We start from the raw sequence: 26702 nt of genomic DNA on the forward strand, positions 1-26702 counted from the left end.
AGGTCTCTGTTCTTCGTCGCATTGCTAACTATTTGACACCCGAATCTCCATTCTTGTTCTTCTATGAAATTAACACCCAAAACTCTATTATTAGTTGTATTATCCACCACTTCCCACCCAGATCTCTACTCTCCTTCGTCTAGCTATTTGAAATTCATTAATTTACTCTTCATATTTTTTATAACTATCTCGCTTCCATATTTTTATTGTTCACCTACCTTTTAACTGTTTGACGCCCACATCTCTCTTGTTTATCGTCTTGCTAATTATTTGACATCCGAATCTCCATTCTTTACCTTTTTTCTAAATACAGTCAAACATCGATATAAGGCGCTAGTTGGGGTCCAAAAAATTCGACCGCGTTGTATCTGATTGCGCCTTATACCGATTTGATTATATATTTTTTTGACCCTCGGGGTGAGCGATAATGCAAAATTTACGCGTTTTGTAGTGAAATAAAGAAAAACAAACAAAACTACTTACACCAATGATATAGCATTTTTTTTATTTATTAAACTCAATTTTAAGACTGAACTTAAATGTAAAAAACAGAATTCTAAAGAAATTTATCGAATTCATTACTTTGATGGGGGCTGATATTCTAAAAGTAGTTCCGTCAGAGCAATCATGTGATCGTTTTTACGATTAGACGCTGATTAAAATTAGTTTAATTTTAAAAGTTAATACATATAGTAATTAATTTTGATAATTTATTTACTAATTATTAAAATCTAAGTACAAACTGAAGTCAAATAATTACCAAATAAAAAAATGTCATGGCAAAGTTTAAAATACGAATTCAGTACTGAAACAAAAACGGATTTTTCAAAAAATTTAATAACAATAAAATATAGTAAGCACATAAAACAAGTTGAAATGCACAAATTTATAGTTACTCAGTAGTCTTCTTTCTTTCAAAAGCCTCCAAAAGTGTCTGTTGTGTTCCTCTTCAAGAACTCTGGTACGTTGCTGATATCATCGACTATGGCCTTGACCAGTTGAGCTCTGTATTCTCTCTTGAAGCTGGCGATGATCCCTTGGTCAAGTGGTTGAATCTTGCTGGTGGTGTTTTTTGGGTAAGTAGAGTACGGTAATCTTTCCATCTCTGCTGGTTAGGTTCTCTGCCGGCGGGTGTGCTGGGCAATTATCCGATAGTAGTACGGCCTTCTCTTCTTTCTTCTGTGTTCTGAGGTGCTTCCTGACCGCTGGGACGAATTCCTGATGAAACCATTCTTCAAAGATTGTTGCTGTCATCCATGCGTTTTTGCTGCTGTTGTAGTCAAGTGGTAGTGTCTTCATGTTGAGGTGATGGAAACATCTTGGTTGTCGAAACTTGCCAATGAGGGGTTTGATCACAATATGCGGCGTGAAAACCATACAAAAAGATTGAAGTGGATTTGGTTTCTGATTTTTGATCACATTAACCGGCTGATTACATTAAGCAGTGGTAATATTAAGCGGCGGCCTCTGTAGAAACCCAAAAAAATTTGGGGCCTAAGACCCCATCGCGCCCAACTGATTATCGCGCTTTATCGATGCGTTTTGTATCAATGTTTACCTGTATTTATCCCTCACACTTCCATTTAGCAATATCTTACCGACCGCTTGACATCCAGATCTCTATTTTTCATCGTCTTGCTAACTATTTGATACTCAAATCTCTATTCTTGTCCTTCTTTCCCAAATAGACTCCCAAATCTATTTTCTTTATTCTATTACCCACCACTTTCTACCCCGGATCTCCATTCTTCATCGTGTTACTATTTGAAATTCATATATATATTATTCATATTTTTATAACTATCTGGCTCTCACATCATTTTTCTTCACCTACGTTCTAACTGTTTAACATCCACATCTCTATTCTTTATCGTCTTGCTAACTATTTAACATCCAAATATTTATTCTTCACCTATTTTCTAACTACTTATCCCTCATATCTCCATTTTGCATTATCTTACCGACTGCTTGACATCCACATCTCTATTTTTAATCGTCTTGCTAACTATTTCACACCCAAATTCCTATTCTTCATTGTATTACCGACCACTTCTCACCCAGATCTATATTCTTCATCGTCTTGCAATCTGAACTTCAAATATCTATTTTTTCATTATTTTATATCTATCTAACATCCATATCGTTATTTTTAACCAACTTAACAACTGAGACTAAACAATCTTTCATTCTCAAGTTGGAAAGAAATGGTGTGGTCAAGGCTTCTTATTATAAACAAAACATTATCATGTTTACCAAGAGTAGAAAAATAACTCGCAAACCAAATATTCTGTGTGCTGTTTTATATTAATCCCGACAAGTTGGTACGTTTCCATGTTTTGTATTGTTTATAAAAGAAACAGCTTGGTTTAAATAACGTTATTTTTCCAATAAACAGGCCTCACTCAACCTAGTGCTGCTATACAACAATGTTTCTATATCAGATTGATAAGTACAGGATGTTTTAAAGCGAAACAAAAGGATGGCGTTAAATTTATCAGTAATCAAGTGCATTCTAAATTACGATTTTGTAACCTGCTCAACGCAATACCTTTAACTCAGTCAATAATAAAACAATATTGATTTTTTAAAACAATAATACCAGTACCTGAATGGCGTTGACCATATTTGGTCCTTAACGTGTCTGAAAACGTGTCTGAATGTTTGTCGTTATGAACATCAACGGACAATAGGTAATAACATTCCACATATGATTACATGGTGTCAACAAATCCGTTCGTTTTTGTATAAGATATAAAACAGAAATAGTGTACAAAATCGGTCTCCATGGTAACAAATATGATTTTTTTTTCGTGAACTCGCTGTTACCTTTGATATCGGCCCTCCAAATATTAATCACTTCTAAGTTGGGTTATAGTCCAAGTGTATACTAACTTTCGTTTAAATCTACCCAACTGTTTTCGAGAAATATTGGTGATAAACACACACACACATGGATGAAAACAAAACGGTAATAATAATGATGTTGAAACTCCTTAAACAATAGTTCTATGATGTTTAAGCTCCATGTAAGAAGAATTAAATTAAGTAGTTAATATAGTACCAGTTTATTAAAGATGTCAAGTAGCTAAGGCTTAAAACTAATCCCGTCATAGCAAGGTACAACAAATAAATAAAATAAGATTCGTATTATTCTCAAATACTTACCACAACCTGTCAAGTAGTAAAGTCTGAACGGGGAATCCTTACTGAAAACAGAAACTGTGATACTGGAATGTAGTAGGAGACATTTTATACTCCAATTTATACTCGTACATTTTGAGAAATAATATAGTTTTACATAACCAGTCCTGTAAATAAAATAACTCGAGACTCAAAATGCTAACGAATTAGACATACTTTCAATAAAGATGAAAATATTTTAGTAAGACAATGGAAATGAAAACGCATCCTTCAGAACTGTGTTGTTCTTAGTGTGTCTTTAGGTATTCTAAAATAAGACTTTGAAGGCTTAGATAAATGTGTCTTTTCAGAAAATTTCGCCCAAAAAGTGAAAATATTAATTATTGCGATTATAACAGCCGAAGCTAACAGTTATTAATGATACATACAATATACAAATTACATTAATATTAACTTAAGATCAAAGCAAGCTACCTACTTAGAGTGAATCTAAAAAAACAAATAAAGCATAAATAAGCACAAATAAGACATAAATTTTATGTCTTTGTCTAACGTTCTTTTTTATAAAAAAGTATCATTTTCGGCCTTAATCCCAATAACATCTCACGAGGCTAGACCAGCTTAGGAGATTTAGGTTAGTCCCAAATACTTATATTAAGTTAATAATGCGAAGCAAAATCTATAACTAAAATTTACTAATAAATAAGTATTTTAAAAGCAATATAATTAGATACATTAGCAAATATTATTAACCATTAAGTAACACTTAAATGTTCTGTTAGGTGTCATATTTACTTAAAATAACACACCCTTATTCACGTGTAGTGCATTAGATCAAAAACCACCAACTGGTTCTTTTAAGTCCGCGTTCGCTTATCACCGCAGAAGAATAAGGGTAAGGGTAGTAGTATTATCAAACAAATCTGTGGAACAAAGTAAAGATTAGAAGCTAAAGTTTACTGATTAAAGATGTGTCGTTAACTACAATTAAGATTTACAGAGATAATGGAGATGTTACAACCCTCAACTCTCGTCAAATTGTTTTAACTTCAGAGACAATAAAGATGGTCTTTATAACGATCTTTGTCATCAATTCGTTCTAACTTTAAAAGAGTCAATATATATTACTTTATAATGGTCTTTGTCATCAATTTGTTCTAATTTTAAACAAAAATCAATAAAAAATTCCCACTTTGGTATCCTAAGTCCAGACAATTATCAAAATAACTGTAATGCATACAACAAACCTTTGTTTATCATACAGTAGAATTTTAAGTTCTGTCCTTGCAACAAGCACCCAACTTTCACGATTTTTTAATACTGAAGGTTTTATTATATCTTTATTAGTATAATTTATAAATATAACTTTAAGAACTGTCAGCAGATATACTTGTAATGTATCCTGAAAAGTTGCGAACTGTCTCCCATACACAAGTCCTATGGATTCAGTGCTCTCGCGATCTTCAGAGTAAGTATGCTTTTGTTAATGCTTTACTGACACTCTTAATATTTTGTGGAAGAGATGATTAAATACAGAAATACATAAGAATGTTATTGAACGATTCCTTGATAAAACATGGTTATTTTACTGCACAAATAAGTGAAAACTGCTAATAGCAGTGCCATGTATGGAAGCGTCATTAACCACGAGAACGTTTTCCCCCAGTTTTAGCTAACCTATATAAAGGAGAAAGAAAGACCTTACACCCTGAACTGCCCTTGAGGCAGACCTTATTTTCACTTGAGACATTTAACTGTGTGACCAGGAATCGGGAATATTTTGCTTGTTCTTTCTAGACTCTGCTGGACAGATGATAGCTGAAAGGAACTTGACCGATGTTCACTGGTGTCCTAAACACACGCTTCCAAACCTATAGTCGTAATACTTGTTTGTTTATTTGATTATTAATTTGTTTTGCTACTGAATAGTATTACATGCAAATAAAACTAGCTTTGTATGTCACATTTTTATCGCATAAATGATGACAACATGTTCGATTCAATGCTCATGTTCCTTTATTGAATCATTAACTGTCAGTGGAAATACTTATAATGTATGGTGAGAGTTTGCGAAATTTCATAGAGATACACAAGTCCCATGGACAGGGGCGTAGATCCTAGGGGGATGGGATATACATCCTCCCCTTCATTATATGGTGCATATAATGAACCCCCTATAGTTTTCTCTGTTTAATTGTTTTATTGCATCATAGGCCTACAAATTGTGTGTTTGTTCTTGTGATTCTCGTGTTCTTACCAATCGAATTACACAATTAGTACTGGATGTAGACTTTTTCAGTAGTCGAAATGTACATCTTTAATATAGGCGTACTTCTAAACTTTTCGATCCAGGTGATAGTTCGCTAGTGTCAGTCACTAAGTCTAAGTATACATGCAAGGCTTGCAAGTACTATCACAGAATCTACCTACGTCTTGTACGTAGTGTAAGATAAAGTAAATTTTTATCACAACAGATTGAACAGAGCATGAAATTCGAAAATATTACTCTCAAGCGTATTCTCCTGTGATCTAGATCTGGCAGGCCATGTGTAGCTTGTAGCGGTTTTCCTACGCCATTTGTTCTTATGCATGTCTAGCCGGTTTTATTGTCGAACGCTTTACTCTCCTTAGCTGCTGAAGGCGCTGACCATATAGTATGTTTAGTGTACAGTTAACGACAGGTTCCGGCCGCTCGGATCCAGACGCGCCTTACATCAACACCCTCCGCTCCCTTTAGTCTGAGCCTCGATTTTCCAACAGGGCTCATTAGACCTGTGTTTGTAGCCCTCAATAATCCATGAAATTTCAGATTATCACCGCCCTCTAATATAGTGCTGGTGCTTTATGGTAAAAGAACAATATATTCTTTTATCATAGATAGTAAAAATATTGTATTTTCTTGTATAATTAGAACACAAAAGGAACGATTTCAATTTTTGTTTAAGTGTTTTTATTTAATAGACGTGCTTATAGACATTATATCACAACGTGTTTGTCTTTTGATAAGCTTTAACAGAAACATATATTTGTGATTAATTAAGAATTTTTCGAGAAACTTGCAATTACTTGTGTTGTAACTAGCATACATTATTGTCCCAGCGATACCCAGGTGGTCTGTCGGCTCGGTAGTCACTGTGACGTTCGAGCGTTTGACTTAAATACATTGTACACTTCAGTCCTACTTCCATTCTATTTTATCTTCGTTTGTTGTACGTTAGAGTTTTTCAATAAAGGCTGTATTTTAGCCTGTTGAGTCATCTGGGAAACAGATTCCAATTATGACAAGCAAGCGTCTGAAACTTTCCGATATTAGACAGTTCAGGTCAGTTACTGGTACTACAAGCGACAGTGCAGATGCATATAATTCAACAACCTCAAGCAAAGGAATAGAAACTTGCCATACAGAGGAAATACCATGTTCATCAGAGGACTAGTCTGAAAATGCATGTGCAACTATTGCACATCATGAACCACCAGATAGTTGTGAAACAAGTTTGTGCAGTAATGAAAAATCTGACACTCCACAGATACAGTGTGAAAAGCCATATCATCCAGACGCACAACTAACACCACGACAGAAAGCAAAATTTCAAAATATCAACTTCCAGGGCAAGTGGTTTGATGAGTTCCCATCGCTGCACTTAGACAATCAGACTCAAAACGTCATATGCTTTCATTGTGCCAAGGCGGAAAATAGAGGCCTTTTTTACAAAAAAATTGGAGAGGCCAGTCGAGTTTACCTTCATATCCACCGGTTTTTGCAACTGGATGAAGGCAAAACAGACAGTTTTAGGATTGTTGATGCTCAGCATCCATTAGCTCCATTAGAGAAACTAAATCGTGCATTCCAAGCAAAATCAGCGACAGTATCTGGCATGATTGAAGCATTTGCAATGACAGTTGAGCAATTGCGGGTATTGCGAACAGAGAAAAATTTCAACAAGATATTTGATGAAGCTGAGAAAAAGGTGACTTCTCTAGATCTGGTGCCTATTGAACTACCACGCATTTGCAGCCCCCCACCCCCCCAGAATCACAGGTAATGGCTCAGCACACCATTACTTGACATCTTTTACATTATAGTAAATACGATTATGTCAGTCACTTTCTTTATAAACCCATCAACCTCACCAGTCGCTCGTATATTACTTGGCAGTAAAAGATAGTTATATTTTTCAAATCTGAGGTCAAAGACAGATCTAAACATTTTAAAACGATGGACTTTCACACAGCTTTTAATAAACCAGGAGAAAGTGGAAACATGAATTTACAAAATTCCTTTTCATTAGATAACGCTTGAGTTTGTTGATAATAGAATATTCGCCATTCCTTTGTCCAACAACATTTGCAAACAGGTAACTGAAGATTAAGTGTTGGGGTCCAAAAAAAATCTCAGCAGCTGAATAGACTTCAACTGTGAATTTTAAAAATCTCAACAGAAAAAGACATAGTGTTTTTTGTTGTTTTTTCTTTCGAAAGGTGTGACTGTTTGTTCCAGAACGATACATACAATTATAGAAAATTTTATTCCAAACTATTCAAGTAAAAGAAATAGTCAATTATTGATTCTCAAAATATATAAGAAAGTTTAAAAAATAAACTTTTCATTGAAAAAACTCCAAATTACGAAACAGAAGGTTAACGTTTTAGGTATAGAGTAGAAGTGTGTAACGAAATGCAGAATTTTGATAGCAAATATAAAGTAAAACGTTACAAAATAGTAACTTTGATTGAAAAAGATATATGAAGGTAACAAAACACTTAATACAGTCCAAATGTGATCAATCAAGGATGCAAACATGTAACAAAAAGTTCAACATTTGATTATTTAATAAGATGCAATCATACTATAACTAAAAATGTTACTTTCACAAATGCCCTCTCCCCAATCACCCCAGAAGATTTTGGTTTGTTTGGAATTTCGCGCAAAGCTACTCGAGGGTTTTCTGCGTTAGCCATCTCTAATGTGGCAGTGTAAGAGTAGAGGGTAAGCAAGTAGTCATCACCACCCACCACCAACTCTTGGGCTACTCTTTTAACAACGAACAGTGGGATTCATCTTCACATTATAACGCCCCAGGGCTGAAAGGGCGAGTCGAGTGCCTTATCTTCCTGGCTATGCCGGCTCCTCCCAAATAGAAAACAGGGTAATAATAATTTCACCAAATGTCCAATAAAATAAATTGCTACATAATGGTTCTGCGGCATCAGTTTTACCAGGTTGAACTTATAAATTCCAGTTATTACCCACGTTTTAAAATACAATTTAAAAGTAAAAATCAGGGTTGAGAAATTACACAAAAATAATACCAAACAATGAGTTTCACTCTTCAAAACTCAAGATCTAAAGAATTTACACGTTTTGATTTAAAAAAGTTTGAAAAATAATTTCACGCAAAAGTGATAAAGTCAAGATTAATATTGTTCAAAACTCCTTGATACTTTCATTACCTATATGTATTATAGAGTTTTGAAACAAATCTCGAAAATTCTAGATATAATTTTATAAATGAAGTAGGACAATATTGTAGAATATAACACTATTACATTTTATACAAATGGTTGTAACTCCAATGAATTTTTTTATAAAAACTACACGAAACCTGTTTCATAAAATTATAAATATTTGGTGCAAAATTTTTTTATAAAATAGTTCTATCGAGTCTTTATTAAATTTACGCCTTTAATAAACCACTGGAGGTTTTATGAAACCTGGAAGAATTTCTTCTCTTTGTTTCCACTCACAAATAACTCTCTTTTTGAGTAGTCATCTGTTTTTAATAGTACAAATAGTCAAGTTCTTAGCATGTCGTTTAAGTTTACAGCTTTTAAATTCATCTGACTGTGATGAATGCTGGTTGGTGTCGAATCTGTCATCATACTGTTAATCATTGGAAATGTAGTTTACTGTCTCCTATACATCAACATGTACATCTGCCACTATTACATTTTCTTAAAGAGTTGGGTAGCTTGCAGATCACCATTGAAATTGTAACCCCAGCAACATGAATATTTATTATCTGAATCTACATGATTCACATTGGAACAAAAATAAGTATAAGGCACTAGAAACCTATAATCATGGGTTTGTACACACGAAAAAACCTAGTGTGGCTGTCCATGCAACAACACACACACACGTTGAAAATACACTCAGTATCTCTGGCAATATCATCTATTATATCATCAAACTCAAATGGCGATGAGAAATATTATGAATTGTGATCGCTTAAAATTAACTAATAATGCACAAGAAAATGACAATAAAATTCATGAACTGGTAAACATACTTGAACCAGATTTTTGGAGTACTGATAAAGTTGCTGCCTTGGAAATACGCTGATGACAAATTGTATGAATTCAGTAAGTTCTCTCATCACGAAATCATCATTAATCATTTTTGTGACTATGTGAAAAATGTCCTTCGAAATCACCATAATGATGAGATTTCAAGAACTGTACAAAAGGCTAAAAATATTATCAATAGTGGTATTCATAGTTCCGCAGAAGCAGAAAAAGGGTTTTCAATAATAAATATTATATATTCCGATGAAAGAAGCCGCCTCACAGTTGAAAATGTGGCAAACCTGATGACAATTGATTTGATTCGCCTGCCACTGGTTTCACAGAATCCCACTTTTCCAGTTCAAATTTGGCTATGAAAATACACACAGCTGATGACAACGGGTTCAAACGTGGACGGAATAAAGAATTTAATGATAATCAAGTTGTAATTTGGAAATATTTAAAGCATGCTGAATAAATTATTTGAGTAAGATATTCTTGTTGTTATTTTCAATCACACAAAATTGTGGTGTGTAACGCGACACATAATTGGTTGTTTAAATATTTGAATCCCATCACTGTTCTAAACATTACTGAATCTAACCAAACTGCGTCGTTTAACCAATACAAAATAATGATAAAAAAATTTAACCAAACACACACTCATGAACTGACATTAAAAGGAGTAAATATTTGTGATGTACATGAAGCTTCCTTTGTAATTGCAGATAAACGTAATTATCAATTTTAACATCCTGGAAAGGAATAAATCGACAGATTCATAAAATAAAAAAGTTTTTCTAAAGCAGGGCTGCATACCCTCTTAAGGTTCGTAAATTTTTTTAAATATAGTTACACGCTGTAAATGTGAAAGTTTTCATTTTTTATTCTGCGGTTCAACAAAACTAAAGTACCAGGAAACAACTGAAGCTACACTGTATGTTGACGAATATTTACAAACTAATTGATGTTTAAAACTACGATATTAGTTTTGGATCCAAAAACATTTAATTTAAAATAAACAAATACAGAAGTTACTCCCTCTCTTTTTTTTAGGAACGTTAATGCATATCTAATTGGGTATCGATAGCCTCTAAAGTAGCTGTAATAATGAAGTATTGGTATGATAAATTTACATTTACGATATGTAAGACGTGAGTTTATTTATATTTTTATAAATTTTTCATAACGAATTCCATAAAATGATTATTAAATGCTGTCAGTATCCATACTCTCATGATTTCTTCCACAACTTTTCTAGTTGATTTGGTTTGTATCTCTATTCAGTTGTTTCTTCCTGCACGTTTTAAGATGACATTGATATAGTAGCCTTTACACAAACCCTTACATGAAATATGCTTATTATTTGACATGAGATTTTCTTCACAAACTATGAATTTAACATTTTCCATATCCACACACAAACTGTTAAAACAATAAACCATTTCATTGTTCCAAATATAATTACATCTTCTAAACTACTTCTGAGACACGTAAATTCAGTATTGTTGACGGTCAATGGTTAAGTACTAGGAGGTTACAATTGAGGGTTTATAATATTTCGTGATTCGAACGTTTCCTAAACCTCAGAGATAAATGTCTACTTACTTTACTGCAGTGGTTCTTAACCTTGTTAGAGGTACTGAACCCCGGAAGTTTCACTGAACCCTTCGTAATTGGAAAAATAAAATATGATTTTTTCAAATTCAAAACATAAGAAGATATTTTACTAGAGCACAAAATGAGCCATGCATCAGTTGCACATAATATCACTGTGTTCAAAGAACAAAACCAACAAAACATGAATTTCACACAAAAACAAAAACATAACTCAATGAATATTTACTGCAAATCAACGTGACTTTTGGTGTTGCCTTTCAGAGACAAGTTCAGAAATGCCCGGCTTCACTTTGGCAAGTGCCACTCTTATATCATTATCGGAACAAAAATGTTCCTTTTCTTCGATTTTATGTCTATCAAGCTCGAAAAGAATTGCTCGCAAAGATATGTTGTAACAAACGGTATGATTATCTCAAGGGCTTTCTTAGCAATAAGAGGGTACGCTACGAGCTGGTGACACCAGAACGTTGAAAGCGTTGTTGTTCTAAAAAAGTTTCTGTTGAACCTCTTAGCTCTGCTGAAGTTCAATGATTTCGTCGAGGTATTCATCATTGGCATCTGCTGTCGCAACACTAAACGTGAACGGCTGTCTCACCCTTGCTGGATATGACTCTCTGCTGAGGAAGTATTCGTCGAGAAACTTTGCGAGCTCATCTAAGTGCATGACAATTGCTTGCTTCAGTTCCCCAAGCACAGAAATGTCTCCGATTTCAGACACATCTTTGATCTTACTCACACAGTCGTCCAGCAGGGGAAAGTTTGCAAAGTTATCATTCTATGTTCGTCGTTTCTATAACGGTAGCTTTTTTGAAAAGCCTTTCACCAGTGCACCAAAACCAGAGTTTCTTCCCAGCATGACTGGAGCTCCGTCCAAACAAACTGCAGATACCATATCCTACGAAAGATCGTTGTCTCTGAAGAAGTCATCCACAAGTTTCTTCATGTCGTCTGCCTTAGTTGTTGTTGTAAGAGGATACTTACAAAAAAAAATCTTTTCTCGTCGTTCTTCACACAGCGCACGAATACAACGAGCCGGCTCAGATTGGAAACGTCAGTGGTCTGGTCGAGTTGAAGGCTGAATTTTGCTGGGCTTGAAATCAGATTTGCAACTACTTGAGCCAAGATGTCATCGCTCATGTCATCTATTCTGCTGCTGATGGTGTCATCTGAAAGAGAAATTTGGAATAACGTATTTTCAGCACCTTTTCCCGGTATGATATTCGTCATCTTCAACGCAGTTGGTTTTACGAGTGCTTTACCAATGGTGTGTGGTTTGTCCTGCTTTGCGATCAAGTACGCAACTTCGTACGATGCTGTGAGGATCGGTTTGTCGATGGATACAAAGCCGAGAACAGGCAAAGTAGCCTTTTCATCGAGCCTGGCTCTCTTTACCTTGAATTCAGCAAACGTTGTACTCTTGTATTTTCCATCTCCATGCAGCTTTAGGGAGTGTTCTTTTACTTTAGCCGGTGCTAGACTAGAATTGCTCAACTTGGCATTGCAAATCATGCATTGAGGACGCTGACTCCCATCATGTTCCGTTATACACGTGAATCCATATTGTACGTATTCGTCCGACCACTTTCTGTGTTTGCTCGACATAGTTAGTATGAAGGGATTGAAAGATTAGGAGAAAAGTAATAAAATGACGCACGATTACTACAGTCACAAGTCAACTACTAAGCGCACGAAGTTCCCTGCAGCACAGATATTAAGGCCAAATGATGTGCCGTGTTCAGCCGCAACCAATGATGGCCAAGTGGGCATGAACGAAATGGACACACACACAGTATGTGTGTTTTGACCTTTGCCGAACACCTGACACTGACTCACCGAACCCCTGGGTTTCGCCACTGCTTAATGAATTGAAAATATTTTCATTATGACTATATTAATAGTTTCAAATATGTTAGTAGCGTCTTAGTTTTGTTCTAAACAAGAATAACACAATTTGTGCCATTCAATTTTATATATTACACGAATTTGTTGAATGTGTAATTGTCCCTCGGTTAGGTAAGTAAATTTTTGGACTTACAACACTCAAGTCCGGTATTATATTTTTCTAGAACAAAAAATACAGCTCAAAATAATGTGAGCTTGCATTTTATGTCCTGTAAATTATGTTTAAAATACCTAACATACAAAATAATGTACTTAGTATCTAACCTAAACAAATACGAAAAATCACTAAACATTAATAAACATGTAAAATGGAACCAAACCAGAGATATAAAAGGACATGCCACCTCACCGAATACTGAACACTTCAGAAGGAAAATAATTCATTTATATCAGGTTAACCCATTAGTAATGTCCCAAAATTTAATACAGAAGGGAATCACCATTTCTTTCTTTTTAGAAGGTTGTAATGACTACAATATATACTAAGACGTGTATACACCTGTCCAGACAAATGAAAGAAACTAAATCATCTCCACTTTTTCAGATCATCAATAAAATAAACTCTTATGAAGATGGATGTGTCTACAGCTAAAGTGATGCGCCACGTTCAGGTCGTCCTGTTGAGTTTATTTCCTGACTTTCTGCTGGTGCACTTGATGAAGATTGTGCTGTTACAGTTGGAAAATTAGCACAGAAGAATAATTCGACCAATTCAACAGTTCACCGTCATCTGCAACAGCTTGGAAAAGTGTCAACTCTTGAAACGTAGGTTCCCCATGATTTGACAGAAGCCAACCTTAGAACAAGAGTGGACATTTGTACTTATCTGTCTTCTCTTGAACGTAACTCACCGTTTTTGGACATGGTTGTGACTGGAGATGAAAAAATGGATATTTCATAACAGTTTTTAAGTGCCACAGATAATGGATCAGTGCTGGTAAACTGGCTAAAGCACAGCCCAAAATGGACTTAGACCTTAGGAAAGTCTTGTTAAGCATTTGATGAGATATCGTTGGTGTGATCTACTTTGAGTTGGTGCCACTTAATGTAAGGATTACTTCAGACTTCTATTGTCAAAACAGTCAGTGGGCTTGAATGTTGCCCCCGAAAGATAAGAAGCCTGCTTTGGTCAATCGTAAAGGTGTTGTGTTACACCAGGATAATGCACGGCCCCATACAACAAGGATTACATCTGCAAAGATTGAAGAGCTAAACTGATTAAAACTTCCATCATTCTCCTTATTCTTCAGAATTTGCTCCATCTGATTATCATCTCTTCTGAAGTTTGCAGAATAATCTTGATGGAAAAGAGATTGGAACACATAAACATCTCAAAACTACCCTCTCTACATTCTTTTCTTCCAAACACCAACATTTTATGGAAATTGCGTTTAAAAGCTTGTGAATCGTTGGCAGGGAGTAATTAATAATAATGGAACATACATTATTAATTAAATAACATTCAAAGCGTTTGAAATCCTTTCTCCTTTACTGAATCTCAAATCAGACATTATTTAAGGCATGACTGATATTAGGAACTCACTTACTTTGTGTATAGCTATCTCGGAATTTCATTAGAATCATTATAATTTTTAATCAGGCAACCTTAAAATATTTCTTTTATGAATAATTTACAATATTTTATGAATACAAAATCTGGGTCCCTATGTTAACATAGTATTATAATAAACATAATGGTCAATACTCATGTATACGATTTCGCTCTATAAGTTAATAGAAAGTGTATCTTTCTTATAAAAGAGCGATTACGGTAGGTAAGACACTATATGTACCTTTTCATGACATGTGGATCAGAAAATCTAGATGAGTTTTGTATTACTTTAAAACTAGTGTCCGTGCCATCCGTACATAGCGCAATCAACGATAATTATAATACTGTTAAGAGAATATTCCCAATATGCACATAGTAAGGAACCTATGTTTTGGGAAAGAGGCCAGCAATCAACATTACCTCCCTTTATCATACAATGCATACGGTCTGTTCTCTCTAAGGCATATTTATGAGCATGCGCAATTTCAGAGCTGTCAGAATTCATCAAAGACGAGTTGTATAAATACCAGCAGATGAGAAGAAGGAGATGTTTATAGTTTTAATTATTTTATACGTATTTTAGAGTGTCGAAACGATGGAGTGTAAGATTGTATTAGCAATTTTGTTTTTATATTTTAACTTCACATCGTTGCATTTTTATCCTACAGACCCATCTACCTCCACGGTGTTCGTTACGGACGATAATCAAATGACTGGTGATTTAGAACGTCAGCGTTGCGAGGCTGGCGAAGGCGCTACCACGGTCTCTCCAACGGAAGGTGTAGAACGTCGGCGTCGGGAGGCTGGCGAAGGCGCTACCCTGGTCTCTCCAACGGAAGGTGTAGAACGTCGGCGTCGGGAGGCTGGCGAAGGCGCTACCCTGGTCTCTCCAACGGAAGGTGTAGAACGTCGGCGTCGGGAGGCTGGGGAAGGCGCTACCACGGTCTCTCAACGGAAGGTGTAGAACGTCGGCGTCGGGAGGCTGGGGAAGGCGCTACCACGGTCTCTCCAACGGAAGGTGTAGAACGTCGGCGTCGGGAGGCTGGGGAAGGCGCTACCACGGTCTCTCAACGGAAGGTGTAGAACGTCGGCGTCGGGATGCTGGGGAAGGCGCTACCACGGTCTCTCCAACGGAAGGTGTAGAACGTCGGCGTCGGGAGGCTGGGGAAGGCGCTACCACGGTCTCCAACGGAAGGTGTAGAACGTCGGCGTCGGGAGGCTGGGGAAGGCGCTACCACGGTCTCTCCAACGGAAGGTGTAGAACGTCGGCGTCGGGAGGCTGGGAAGGCGCTACCACGGTCTCCAACGGAAGGTGTAGAACGTCGGCGTCGGGAGGCTGGGGAAGGCGCTACCACGGTCTCTCCAACGGAAGGTGTAGAACGTCGGCGTCGGGAGGCTGGGGAAGGCGCTACCACGGTCTCTCCAACGGAAGGTGTAGAACGTCGGCGTCGGGAGGCTGGGGAAGGCGCTACCACGGTCTCTCAACGGAAGGTGTAGAACGTCGGCGTCGGGAGGCTGGGGAAGGCGCTACCACGGTCTCTCAACGGAAGGTGTAGAACGTCGGCGTCGGGAGGCTGGGGAAGGCGCTACCACGGTCTCTCAACGGAAGGTGTAGAACGTCGGCGTCGGGAGGCTGGGGAAGGCGCTACCACGGTCTCTCAACGGAAGGTGTAGAACGTCGGCGTCGGGAGGCTGGGGAAGGCGCTACCACGGTCTCTCCAACGGAAGGTGTCGGCGTCGGGAGGCTGGGGAAGGCGCTACCACGGTCTCTCCAACGGAAGGTGTCGGCGTCGGGAGGCTGGGGAAGGCGCTACCACGGTCTCTCCAACGGAAGGTGTCGGCGTCGGGGAGGCTGGGGAAGGCGCTACCACGGTCTCCAACGGAAGGTGTCGGCGTCGGGAGGCTGGGGAAGGCGCTACCACGGTCTCCAACGGAAGGTGTCGGCGTCGGGAGGCTGGGGAAGGCGCTACCACGGTCTCCAACGGAAGGTGTCGGCGTCGGGAGGCTGGGGAAGGCGCTACCACGGTCTCTCCAACGGAAGGTGTCGGCGTCGGGAGGCTGGGGAAGGCGCTACCACGGTCTCTCCAACGGAAGGTGTCGGCGTCGGGAGGCTGGGAAGGCGCTACCACGGTCTCCAACGGAAGGTGTCGGCGTCGGGAGGCTGGGGAAGGCGCTACCACGGTCCTCCAACGGAAGGTGTCGGCGTCGGGAGGCTGGGGAAGGCGCTACCACGGTCTCCAACGGAAGGTGTCGGCGTCGGGAGGCTGGCGAAGGCGCTACCACGGTCTCCAACGGAAGGTGTCGGCGTCGGGAGGCTGGCGAAGGCGCTACCACGGTCTCCAACGGAAGGTGTCGGCGTCGGGAGGCTGGCGAAGGCGCTACCACGGTCTCTCCAACGGAAGGTGTCGGCGTCGGGAGGCTGGCGAAGGCGCTACCACGGTCTCTCCAACGGAAGGTGTCGGCGTCGGGAGGCTGGCGAAGGCGCTACCACGGTCTCTCCAACGGAAGGTGTCGGCGTCGGGAGGCTGGCGAAGGCGCCACCACGGTCTCTCAACGGAAGGTGTCGGCGTCGGGAGGCTGGCGAAGGCGCTACCACGGTCTCTCAACGGAAGGTGTCGGCGTCGGGAGGCTGGCGAAGGCGCTACCACGGTCTCCAACGGAAGGTGTCGGCGTCGGGAGGCTGGCGAAGGCGCTACCACGGTCTCTCCAACGGAAGGTGTCGGCGTCGGGAGGCTGGCGAAGGCGCTACCACGGTCTCCAACGGAAGGTGTCGGCGTCGGGAGGCTGGCGAAGGCGCTACCACGGTCTCTCAACGGAAGGTGTCGGCGTCGGGAGGCTGGCGAAGGCGCTACCACGGTCTCTCCAACGGAAGGTGTCGGCGTCGGGAGGCTGGCGAAGGCGCTACCACGGTCTCTCCAACGGAAGGTGTCGGCGTCGGGAGGCTGGCGAAGGCGCTACCACGGTCTCTCCAACGGAAGGTGTCGGCGTCGGGAGGCTGGCGAAGGCGCTACCACGGTCTCTCCAACGGAAGGTGTCGGCGTCGGGAGGCTGGCGAAGGCGCTACCACGGTCTCTCCAACGGAAGGTGTAGAACGTCGGCGTCGGGAGGCTGGCGAAGGCGCTACCACGGTCTCTCCAACGGAAGATCATTAACTAGAACTATGAACTCTTTTTTTAATAAAATATTGTGGTGTCATTCGCTCATTTGTAACAATTGTGTTATCTGTATAAATTAAAATTGTACAATTCTTTATCGTTATTTAAGAACTGGTGTTTCGGAAGTTTTACTTGGTTTATGAAACTTCATTCAACAGCGCCACGTAAAAGATTCCTTTGTAATAAAGGAAAGATGCATCTACAGCTACTGTAATTCAGTGTTGATACCCGTAATGTACATACATAACCAAATGTGTATCGGTCTGTATTTCTATTCTTTTCCAAAAAAACTTATTACAAACTTCGCTTTCAAACCAAAACTTTCCTTCACACACTTTAATACAATTATTACAGCGGTTTACTAAGCATTTTATTCCTCAGATATCCATTTTTGTATTATCTAATTCAAAACCTAATGTCTATTCTTTCTTCGTCTTGCTATTTCAAATTCATATGCTCTTTATCATATTTCCATTTTGCATTATCTTACTCAATGCTTGACATCCAGGTCTCTATTCTTGAACTCGTTTTAACTATTTCACATTCAAATATCTATTCTTGCCGTTCTATATATCTCACACCCAAATACTTATTCTTCGTTGTATTACTCACCACTTCCCACCCATACTTCTATTCTTCTTCGTTTTACTATTTGAAATTCATAGACCTCTCCTTCACATTTTTATAAAAATCTGGCATCCAGATCTTTATTTTTCACATAACTTTAATTGTTTCACATCCGTATCTTTATTCTTCGTCGTCTTTTTTAGTATTGGATGTAGAAATCCCTATTCTTACCTTTTTTTCTAAATATACTCTTCAAAATAAGAAAGGCAAAATTTGAGACATATTGTTAACAAGTTTATTCCGGGTAGTTCTGTATGACATGTGTGAAACTTTGCACATTCACTGCTGAACATCCAAAGTCTGCAAAGGCGAAGTCCACGCTCACTAGGTGAAGTTTAACGTCACTCAACGTCAATAGCGAGTATGCCCTCCGTGAGCATCAATAACTGCTTGGCATCTCCTGCCCATGGAAGCGATGAGATGACGAATCACATCCTGTGGAATGGCTGTCCACTCAGCCTGCAAAGCTGTTGCAAGCTGAGGTGGAGTCTGCGGTTGAGATTGTCGCCGTTGCAGACGTCGGTCCAACTCGTCCCAAAGATGTTCGATGGGATTTATATCTGGTGATCTGGAGAGCCAGAGAAGAACGTTGATGTTATGTCTCAAGAAGACCGTGGTGAGTCGGGCTGTGTAAGGACGGGCGTTGTCATGTTGAGAAACGTCGTTGACGTTCACCATGATGGGTTGCACATGGGGCCTAAGAATTTCGTCGACGGTTGCGTACGGTCTGATCGGAAATCCTACACAGCCCTGGTATGGTTGAGGCAGTTGACGTCGCAGTGGTGGTCCTATCCCGAAGGTGACGTAACCGGATGCAGCGATCTTGTGCGGGCGTGGTCACACGAGGTCTGCCAGATCGTGGACGGTCATAAGTTCATCCATGTTGTTAGTGACGATTCCATAGCCTTGTGATGGTGCTTAAATGGACATTCATAGCTCAGGCAACATCTCATCGAGATTCGCCTGCTTCCAAGCGACCAATGGCGTTCAGTCAATCTTGGCATAACTGTATTGCGTGTCGGTGGCTCAACACTGAGCTATGGAAACCGAGAACCCGTCACTTTTATAGGGATTTATTGGACACGAATGGGTTTTGGCGAAAAATCCGTTGTTTTCCTCTCTTTTCAAAGTGCACAACTTTTATTGTCATTTTGGTCTGACAATCAGTGCCTTAACACGTGTGACATCTCATACTCTGAGCTTGTAACGTTATTACATATATTTCTCTTTAAAATAACAAAAATATCCCTTTCACGTTTCTTTTTTTGAAGAGTATATTTATTCCTCAGATCTCCATTTTGCATTATATTTCCACCACTTGGCATCCAAGTCTCTATTCTACATCCTCTTCCTAACAATCTCAAACTCAAATCTCGATTTTTACCGTTCAGTGTATCTAACACCCAAATATCTATTCTTTGTTGTATTTCCCACCAATTCCTACCCACATCTCTATTCTTCTTCGTCTTGCTATTTGAAATTCATATATCTATCCTTCATATTTTGTAAAAATCTCCCATCCAATTCTTTATTTTTCATCTATGTTTTAACTGTTTGTCATCCATATCTCTATTCTTCATTGCCTTGCTAATTGTTTGAGATCCAAATCTTTATTCATACATTTTTCTGAGCATTTATTCCTCAATTTCCATTTTGCATTATCTTGCCAACCACATGATATCCAGGTCTCTATTTTTCATCCTCTTTCTAACAATTTCAAACTCAAATCTCGATTTTTACCGTTCAGTGTATCTAACACCCAAATATCTATTCTTTGTTGTATTTCCCACCAATTCCTACCCACATCTCTATTCTTCTTCGTCTTGCTATTTGAAAATCATATATGTATTCTTCATAACTTTATAAAAATCTGGCATAAAGATCTTTATTTTTCACCTTTATTTTGACTGTTTGGCATTTATATCTATATTCTTCATCGCCTTCCTAAATGTGTGAGATCGAAATCTTTATTCATACCTTTCTCTGAGTAATTATTCATCTGATCTCCACTTTCCATTTTCTACCCACCACTTGACATCCAAGTCTTTATTTTTCATCCTCCTCCTAACTACTTGATACTCAAATCTCTATTCTTCCCATTCTATATATCTATCACCCAAATCTCTGTTCTTCAATGTATTACCCACAACGTCCACCCACATCTCTATTCTTCTACATCTTCCTATTTAAAATTCATATTCCTATTTTTCTTATTTTTATAACCATCTGGCTTCCACATCTTTATTGTTCATTAACTTTTTAACTGTTTGACATTCATATCTTTATTCTTCATTGCCTTAGTAAGTATATGACATCCGAATCCCTATTCATACCTTTTTCTTAGTATTTATTTCTCAGTTCTCCATTTCACATTATCTTACCGATCGTTTCACATCCAGGTCTCTGTTCTTCGTCGCATTGCTAACTATTTGACACCCGAATCTCCATTCTTGTTCTTCTATGAAATTAACACCCAAAACTCTATTATTAGTTGTATCATCCACCACTTCTCACCCAGATCTCTACTCTTCTTCGTCTAGCTATTTGAAATTCATCAATCTACTGTTCATATTTTTATAACTATCTCGCTTCCATATTTTATTGTTCAACTACCTTTTAACTGTTTGACGCCCACATCTCTCTTGTTTATCGTCTTGCTAATTATTTGACATCCGAATCTCCGTTCTTTACCTTTTTTTTCTAAATATTTATCCCTCACACCTCCATTTAGCAATATCTTACCGACCGCTTGACATCCAGGTCTCTATTTTTCATCGTCTTGCTAAATATTTGACACTCAAATCTCTATTCTTGTCCTTCTATCTATTTTACTCCCAAATCTATATTCTTTATTCTATTACCTACCACTTTCCACCCGGATCTACATTCTTCATCGTGTTACTATTTGAAATTCATATATATATATTATTCATATTTTTATAACTATCTGGCTCCCACATCATTTTTCTTCACCCCCGTTCTAACTGTTTAACATCCACATCTCTATTCTTTATCGTCTTGCTAACTATTTGACATCCAAATATTTATTCTTCACCTATTTTATAACTACTAATCCCTCACATCTCCATTTTGCATTATCTTACCGTCTGCTTGACATCCACATCTCTATTTTTAATCGTCTTGCTAACTATTTCACACCCAAATTCCTATTCGTCATTGTATTACCGACCACTTCTCACCCAGATCTATATTCTTCATCGTCTTACTATCTGAACTTCATATATCTATTTTTCATAATTTTATATCTATCTCTAACATCCATATCATTATTCCTAACCAACTTAACAACTGAGACTAAACAATCTTTTATTCTCAAGTTGGAAAGAAATGGTATAGTCAAGGTTTCTTAATAAACAAAACATTATCATGTTTACCAAGAGTATAAAAATAACTCGCAAACCAAATATTCAGTGTACTGTTTTATATTAAACCCGACAAGTTGGTACGTTTCCATGTTTTGTATTGTTAATAAAAGAAACAGGTTTGTTTAAATAACGTTATTTTTTCCAAGAAACAGGCCTCACTCAACCAAGTGCTGCTATACAACAATGTTTCTAAATCAGATTTATAAGTACAGGATGTTTTAAAGCGAAACAAAAGGATGGCGTTAAATTTATCAGTAATCAAGTGCATTCTAAATTACGATTTTGTAACCTGCTCAACGCAATACCTTTAACTCAGTCAATAATAAAACAATATTGGTTTTTTTAAACAATAATACCAGTTCCTGAATGGCGTTGACCATATTTGGTTCTTAAAACATATGAAAATGTGTCTGAATGTTTGTCGTTATGAACATCGACGAACAATAGGTAATAACATTCCACATGTGATTACAAAGTTTCAACAAATCAAACATTTAAAACATTTATACAAAGTACATTTATATTAATACATTTTTTAATATTTATACAAAACTATATCTGCAAATTGTACTTGCCGAAGTACCCATGAAATGTAAGGTGAGAAACTTTCGACTACAAAATTTTGCTTTTCCTTCGCACAGTTCGGTTCCTACTTTAACATCTTGTCTCGTTAGTTACTATACGCAAATATTCAATAACATTATGGTTCCATTTTATTGTTGTCTTTAATAGTTTGTATTGGTTAAAATCGTAGCAATACTTGTCAATCAATTGTTATTAATATATGACGTAAGCGAAAGAGAAAGAAAATAAAGACAGAAATATAAAACAGATAAGTGAGGGATAGCAGTGGGGAAAAACAGATGTTCAAAGTTGAGTTATAAAAAAGACAATTTCTTCTTTAAACTTATTTAACAAATTGTACCTAGAGTATGCATGTCGTGCTGATATATCACTGAGTAATCTACCAGGCATGTATGTTGTACAGATGCATGAGCAAAGTGGTCAATCAGGTATGTATGTTGAACAGAAGTATCAGTAAAGTAGTAAACTAGGCATGTACGTTCTACAGATGTAACAGTAAGTTAGTCAACCGGGTATGTATGTTGTACAGATATATCACTGAGTAGTCTACCATGCATTTATGATGTTTAGAGGTATTAGTAAAGAAGTAAACCAGGCATGTATGGTGTTCAGAGGTATCAGTAAATTTGTCAACGAGGCATGTATGCTGAACAACAGTACCAGTAAAGTGGTCAACTAGGCATATATGTTGTTCAGATGTACTAGTATAGTAGTCAACCAGGCATGTATGGTGTTCAGAGGTATTAGTAAAGAAGTATACCAGGCATCTATGTTGTCTAGATGTAAAGTTAAATTATTGAACCAGGCATGTATGTTGTTCAGATGTACCAGTAAAGTAGTCAACCAGGCAGGTATGTTGTTCAGATGTGTTAGTAAAGTAGACAACTAGACATGCACGTTCTACAGATCTAACAGTAAAGGAGTCAACCAGGAATGCATGTTGTACAGATGTACCAGTAAATATGTCAAACGGGTATGCATGTTGTACAGATATTTCATTAAAGCAGTCAACCAGACGTGTACGTTCTACAGATGTATTAGTAAAGCAGTCAACCATGTATATGTGTTGTTCAGACGTATAGGTAAATTAATCAACCAGGCATGTATGTTGTTGAGTGGTATCAGTAGAGTTGTCATGTACGTGTTGTACAGATTTGTACCAGTAAAGTAGTCAACCAGGCATGTATGTTGTCAAATGTATTTATCTATACATGTATGTTGTTCAGATGTATGGGTAAATTGTTGAACCACGCATGTATGTTGTTCAGAAGTATCATTAAAGTAGTGAACCAGGCATGTATATTGTACAGATGTACCAGTAAACTAGAAGACCAGGCATGTATATTGTACGATGTACCAGTAAACTAGTAGACCAGGCATGTAATTTGTACAAATTCACTAGCAGAGTAGTCAAACAGGCATGTATGTAGTACAGACGTGCCAGTATACCTCGTCACATGGTTGAGTGTCCCAATTGAAAATTACGGTTCGACGCGAGGGCAGTTCAGAGTGCAAATTCGGCCCTTCTCCTAGGTATATGTTAGGTAAAATTGGGGGTAAGACCTTCTCGTTGTTTATGACGCTTCCATATACGGCACTGGAGAGAGCAGTTTGCCCTTGTTTTGACAGTAAAATAAGCATGTTTTATTTCAGCAATGGTTGAATAACTTTCCTTGTCTGTAATTAATTAATTCAAGCACTAAATATTAAAAATGTGTCGATAAAAAAGTAACATGCGAGTACTTACCGTGATTAACTTTTTATAATATGTCAAAGAACCACATGTTACTCGCGAGACACGGATTGATCGCCCCTGCCCTAGAGTCTATAGTAAGTGTATTAGATGGGTTTTGGTTTTCTATGTTTCATATTTCTATAGGAAGTGTTCTGCTAAGAACCACTCAACAATAACGTGTCACAGTTTCACATATGAATGACAGTATTATTAATTCTTAGCAAGTTAGTGTAGAATATCCTGTTTGTTGTCAACATTATTCATACCTGTTCTTCATTATTTAAAAAGTTAATGTTGAACTTTGACTTCGTCCGTAGATTTTCACATCAACACGAGAAGCGACCGTCATAAACACGAGACAGATGAACGGATAGACAGACACTACGGTTCACAATGTTAAACAAGTAGTACATAATGTTCTCTGTCCAGTCACATTCAAATATTGTCTCAGCTACTTTCGAAGTCGGTCTTCATTGTTTTGTTCAGATCGAATTCTGCAGTATCATAAAATGGTAAGGTAAAAGTCTGTAGTAAGTGAACCACTAAGAAAGCTGTACGATAAAACAAGACATGAGTAATTTGTATGTTAAGTAATAAAAAGCTGTTAACAAATACAACCATATGCTTTGGGATTTGGAGTTAAAAATAACAAGTAAATTGTCCATTGTAACAAACACATCCATAGGTTTTGGGATCAGGGGTTAAAAAACAATAGGCAAATTGTCTACTGGAGAAACTCGTCACGTTTACATGTTAAACATGAAAGTCTGGATTGGTTTCATACTTCTTTGTGACTTACACTCACTAAATGTTACAAAATTATAAAGTATATCTGAGTAAAACTGTTTTTACAGATTTATAATTATTTTTTACTTAAAGTTTAAAATTTGATATGTGTGTGCATTGAAACCAGGAAGATGCTCACAAATTGTGGAAGGATAAAAAACAGGTGTATTAAAAGATCAAAAGGTTAGAAAAAGGTACAGAGCAATAGGTGATTGGTAAATACTTTTTATAACCCACAAATTATGTGTTAGCTCCAGATTAGTTTTAACGCTATATCATACACACAATATTTTTTCTGACTAAACACATTTGAATTTCTCTTTGTTCATGGCTTGTATATATGTTTATTCCTATGAAGACCTATGGTCTGATGTACTGTAAAAACCAAACTCCATGCTCACATTAAAAAATGGCAGAGTAATCTTAAGACCACATGATTTTTTAACGTCAGTGCAATACTTTAATAAGATTGGAGTTTCTTAGGACACGTAAAGACGAAAGGAAGAACTTGTAGTTTTGCGCGAAATTCAAAAAACAAACAAACCAAACATGCTTACTTATTTAACTGTGGGGACGTAATAATGTACGGTCAGTTCTGCTATTCGTTAGTAAATAACAGCCCAAGAGTTGGCGGTGACTGGTGATGACTAGCTACCTTCTCTAGTTTTCACTGCTAAGTTAAAACGGCTAGCGCAGGTAGCTCTTTGTTGCTTTGCGCGAAATTAAAACAAACCAAACCCCCTGTAGGACTCCTTAAATATCATCAGGTCACGTAATTAGCTTTCGAGCTGAACGGAAGTGCAGTGAAATATCGACAATTTCAGTATTTCTTGACTTTAAGGTTAAATTGTGAAAGAAAAACAACTTCTAACAACATGTTATAATAGAAACAAAACATTAAATATCCGAAAAATATATATTTAATTGTTCTTAACTTTATAACTGTGTTTGTGTGTTTTAAAGCAAAGCCGCATGGGGATTATCTCTCTCAGTGTCCACCGAGGGAATCGTACCCCTGAATTTATGGATGTAAATCCGAATATTTATCGCTGTCACACCGGTGAAAGGTATTGAAGAACTGTTTAAGTTTTTGGTGCAAAAATCCTTTTTAAGGTAGTTGGGGAATTGAATAATTCAACGGTGAGAAAACCGTTTTGTGTTGTCCCTTTCTAAACATGCATTTTGTTGTGTTCGTCAGTCATTTTCCTATGTTAACTGGTGTTACTATATTACTTAATAGTAATAATATGAAATTTTAAAATTCTTTATTTCTAAATGTGTATATTCAAATATAACTTCTATGCGCCAATGAGCAATATGGCCACAAAAGGTATAGGCTCATGTTAAACTTTAAATTTTCATAGAATCGACATTAATTTCATGGTTACCAAAATAATCTTCTTTATCATTAAAGTAGAGATTAGTAAATAACATTAATTTTATACATTAATAACCTAAAGTTTACAATCTTGTCTTTTTTACATATTAACATATTTTTTGTGAATTTTTTTAAAAAATCACAACACCTGTGAAGATAATAAGCGTTATTCTTTTAGTCAGAAAATGTGTCTTTTGGCTAATTAAAATTCGGTTGCATTCGTTAGTGTTAGGTTAAAGTAGTGCCTAAGAAAATTTTTGTAATGTTTTAATGGTAGGTTTATATTTCTTTAATAGATCGAAACCTTAAATCTTCTGTCAAGGTATTTTAATACAGCAATAATATAACAGTAAAATTATTGCACATAATTATTTAAATAAGCTTAAACAGGATTCCTTAAGCCTGAGGTAGGTCTAACCGTAATCTAGATTCATCAAATTTACGTTCCCAGAAGAGGACACTAAGTTATGTTTTTAAATTACTTGTTTAGCATCTTTTGTTAAATTTTAGAACTTGAGTTAGGAGTTAGACTAAACCCTGGGACAAAACC

At 37.5% G+C, this 26702-nt stretch overlaps 2 protein-coding genes across 7 annotated transcripts in view; both read left to right on the forward strand.

The window, feature by feature from the left end:
* Positions 1 to 16036, forward strand: part of LOC143226628 (uncharacterized) — a 42478-nt gene extending 26442 nt beyond the window's left edge. Inside the window, exons 2-4 of one of the 4 annotated variants that reach the window (XR_013014691.1) lie at positions 15045 to 15399; positions 15459 to 15755; positions 15813 to 16036. Coding sequence is in view for 2 of the 4 variants with exons in the window: in XM_076457840.1 (XP_076313955.1) it covers positions 15096 to 15399; positions 15459 to 15583 (429 nt within the window). In the remaining 2 variants the exon portion in view is untranslated. The other 3 variants (XR_013014690.1, XM_076457840.1, XM_076457841.1) reach the window with 3 other exon arrangements.
* A 70-nt stretch (positions 16037 to 16106) lies between these two features.
* LOC143226626 (uncharacterized) overlaps positions 16107 to 26702 on the forward strand; it is a 258963-nt gene continuing 248367 nt past the window's right edge. Inside the window, exons 1-3 of one of the 3 annotated variants that reach the window (XR_013014687.1) lie at positions 16107 to 16334; positions 16489 to 16594; positions 16850 to 17100. The gene's annotated coding sequence lies outside the window, so the exon portion shown is untranslated. Of the gene's footprint in view, positions 16335 to 16488; positions 16595 to 16747; positions 16791 to 16849; positions 17101 to 26702 lie in introns of those variants that run through there. The other 2 variants (XR_013014688.1, XR_013014689.1) reach the window with 2 other exon arrangements.

The sequence above is a fragment of the Tachypleus tridentatus genome, chromosome 9 (genome assembly GCF_004210375.1).
Source record: "Tachypleus tridentatus isolate NWPU-2018 chromosome 9, ASM421037v1, whole genome shotgun sequence".
NCBI classification, from domain to species: domain Eukaryota; kingdom Metazoa; phylum Arthropoda; class Merostomata; order Xiphosura; family Limulidae; genus Tachypleus; species Tachypleus tridentatus.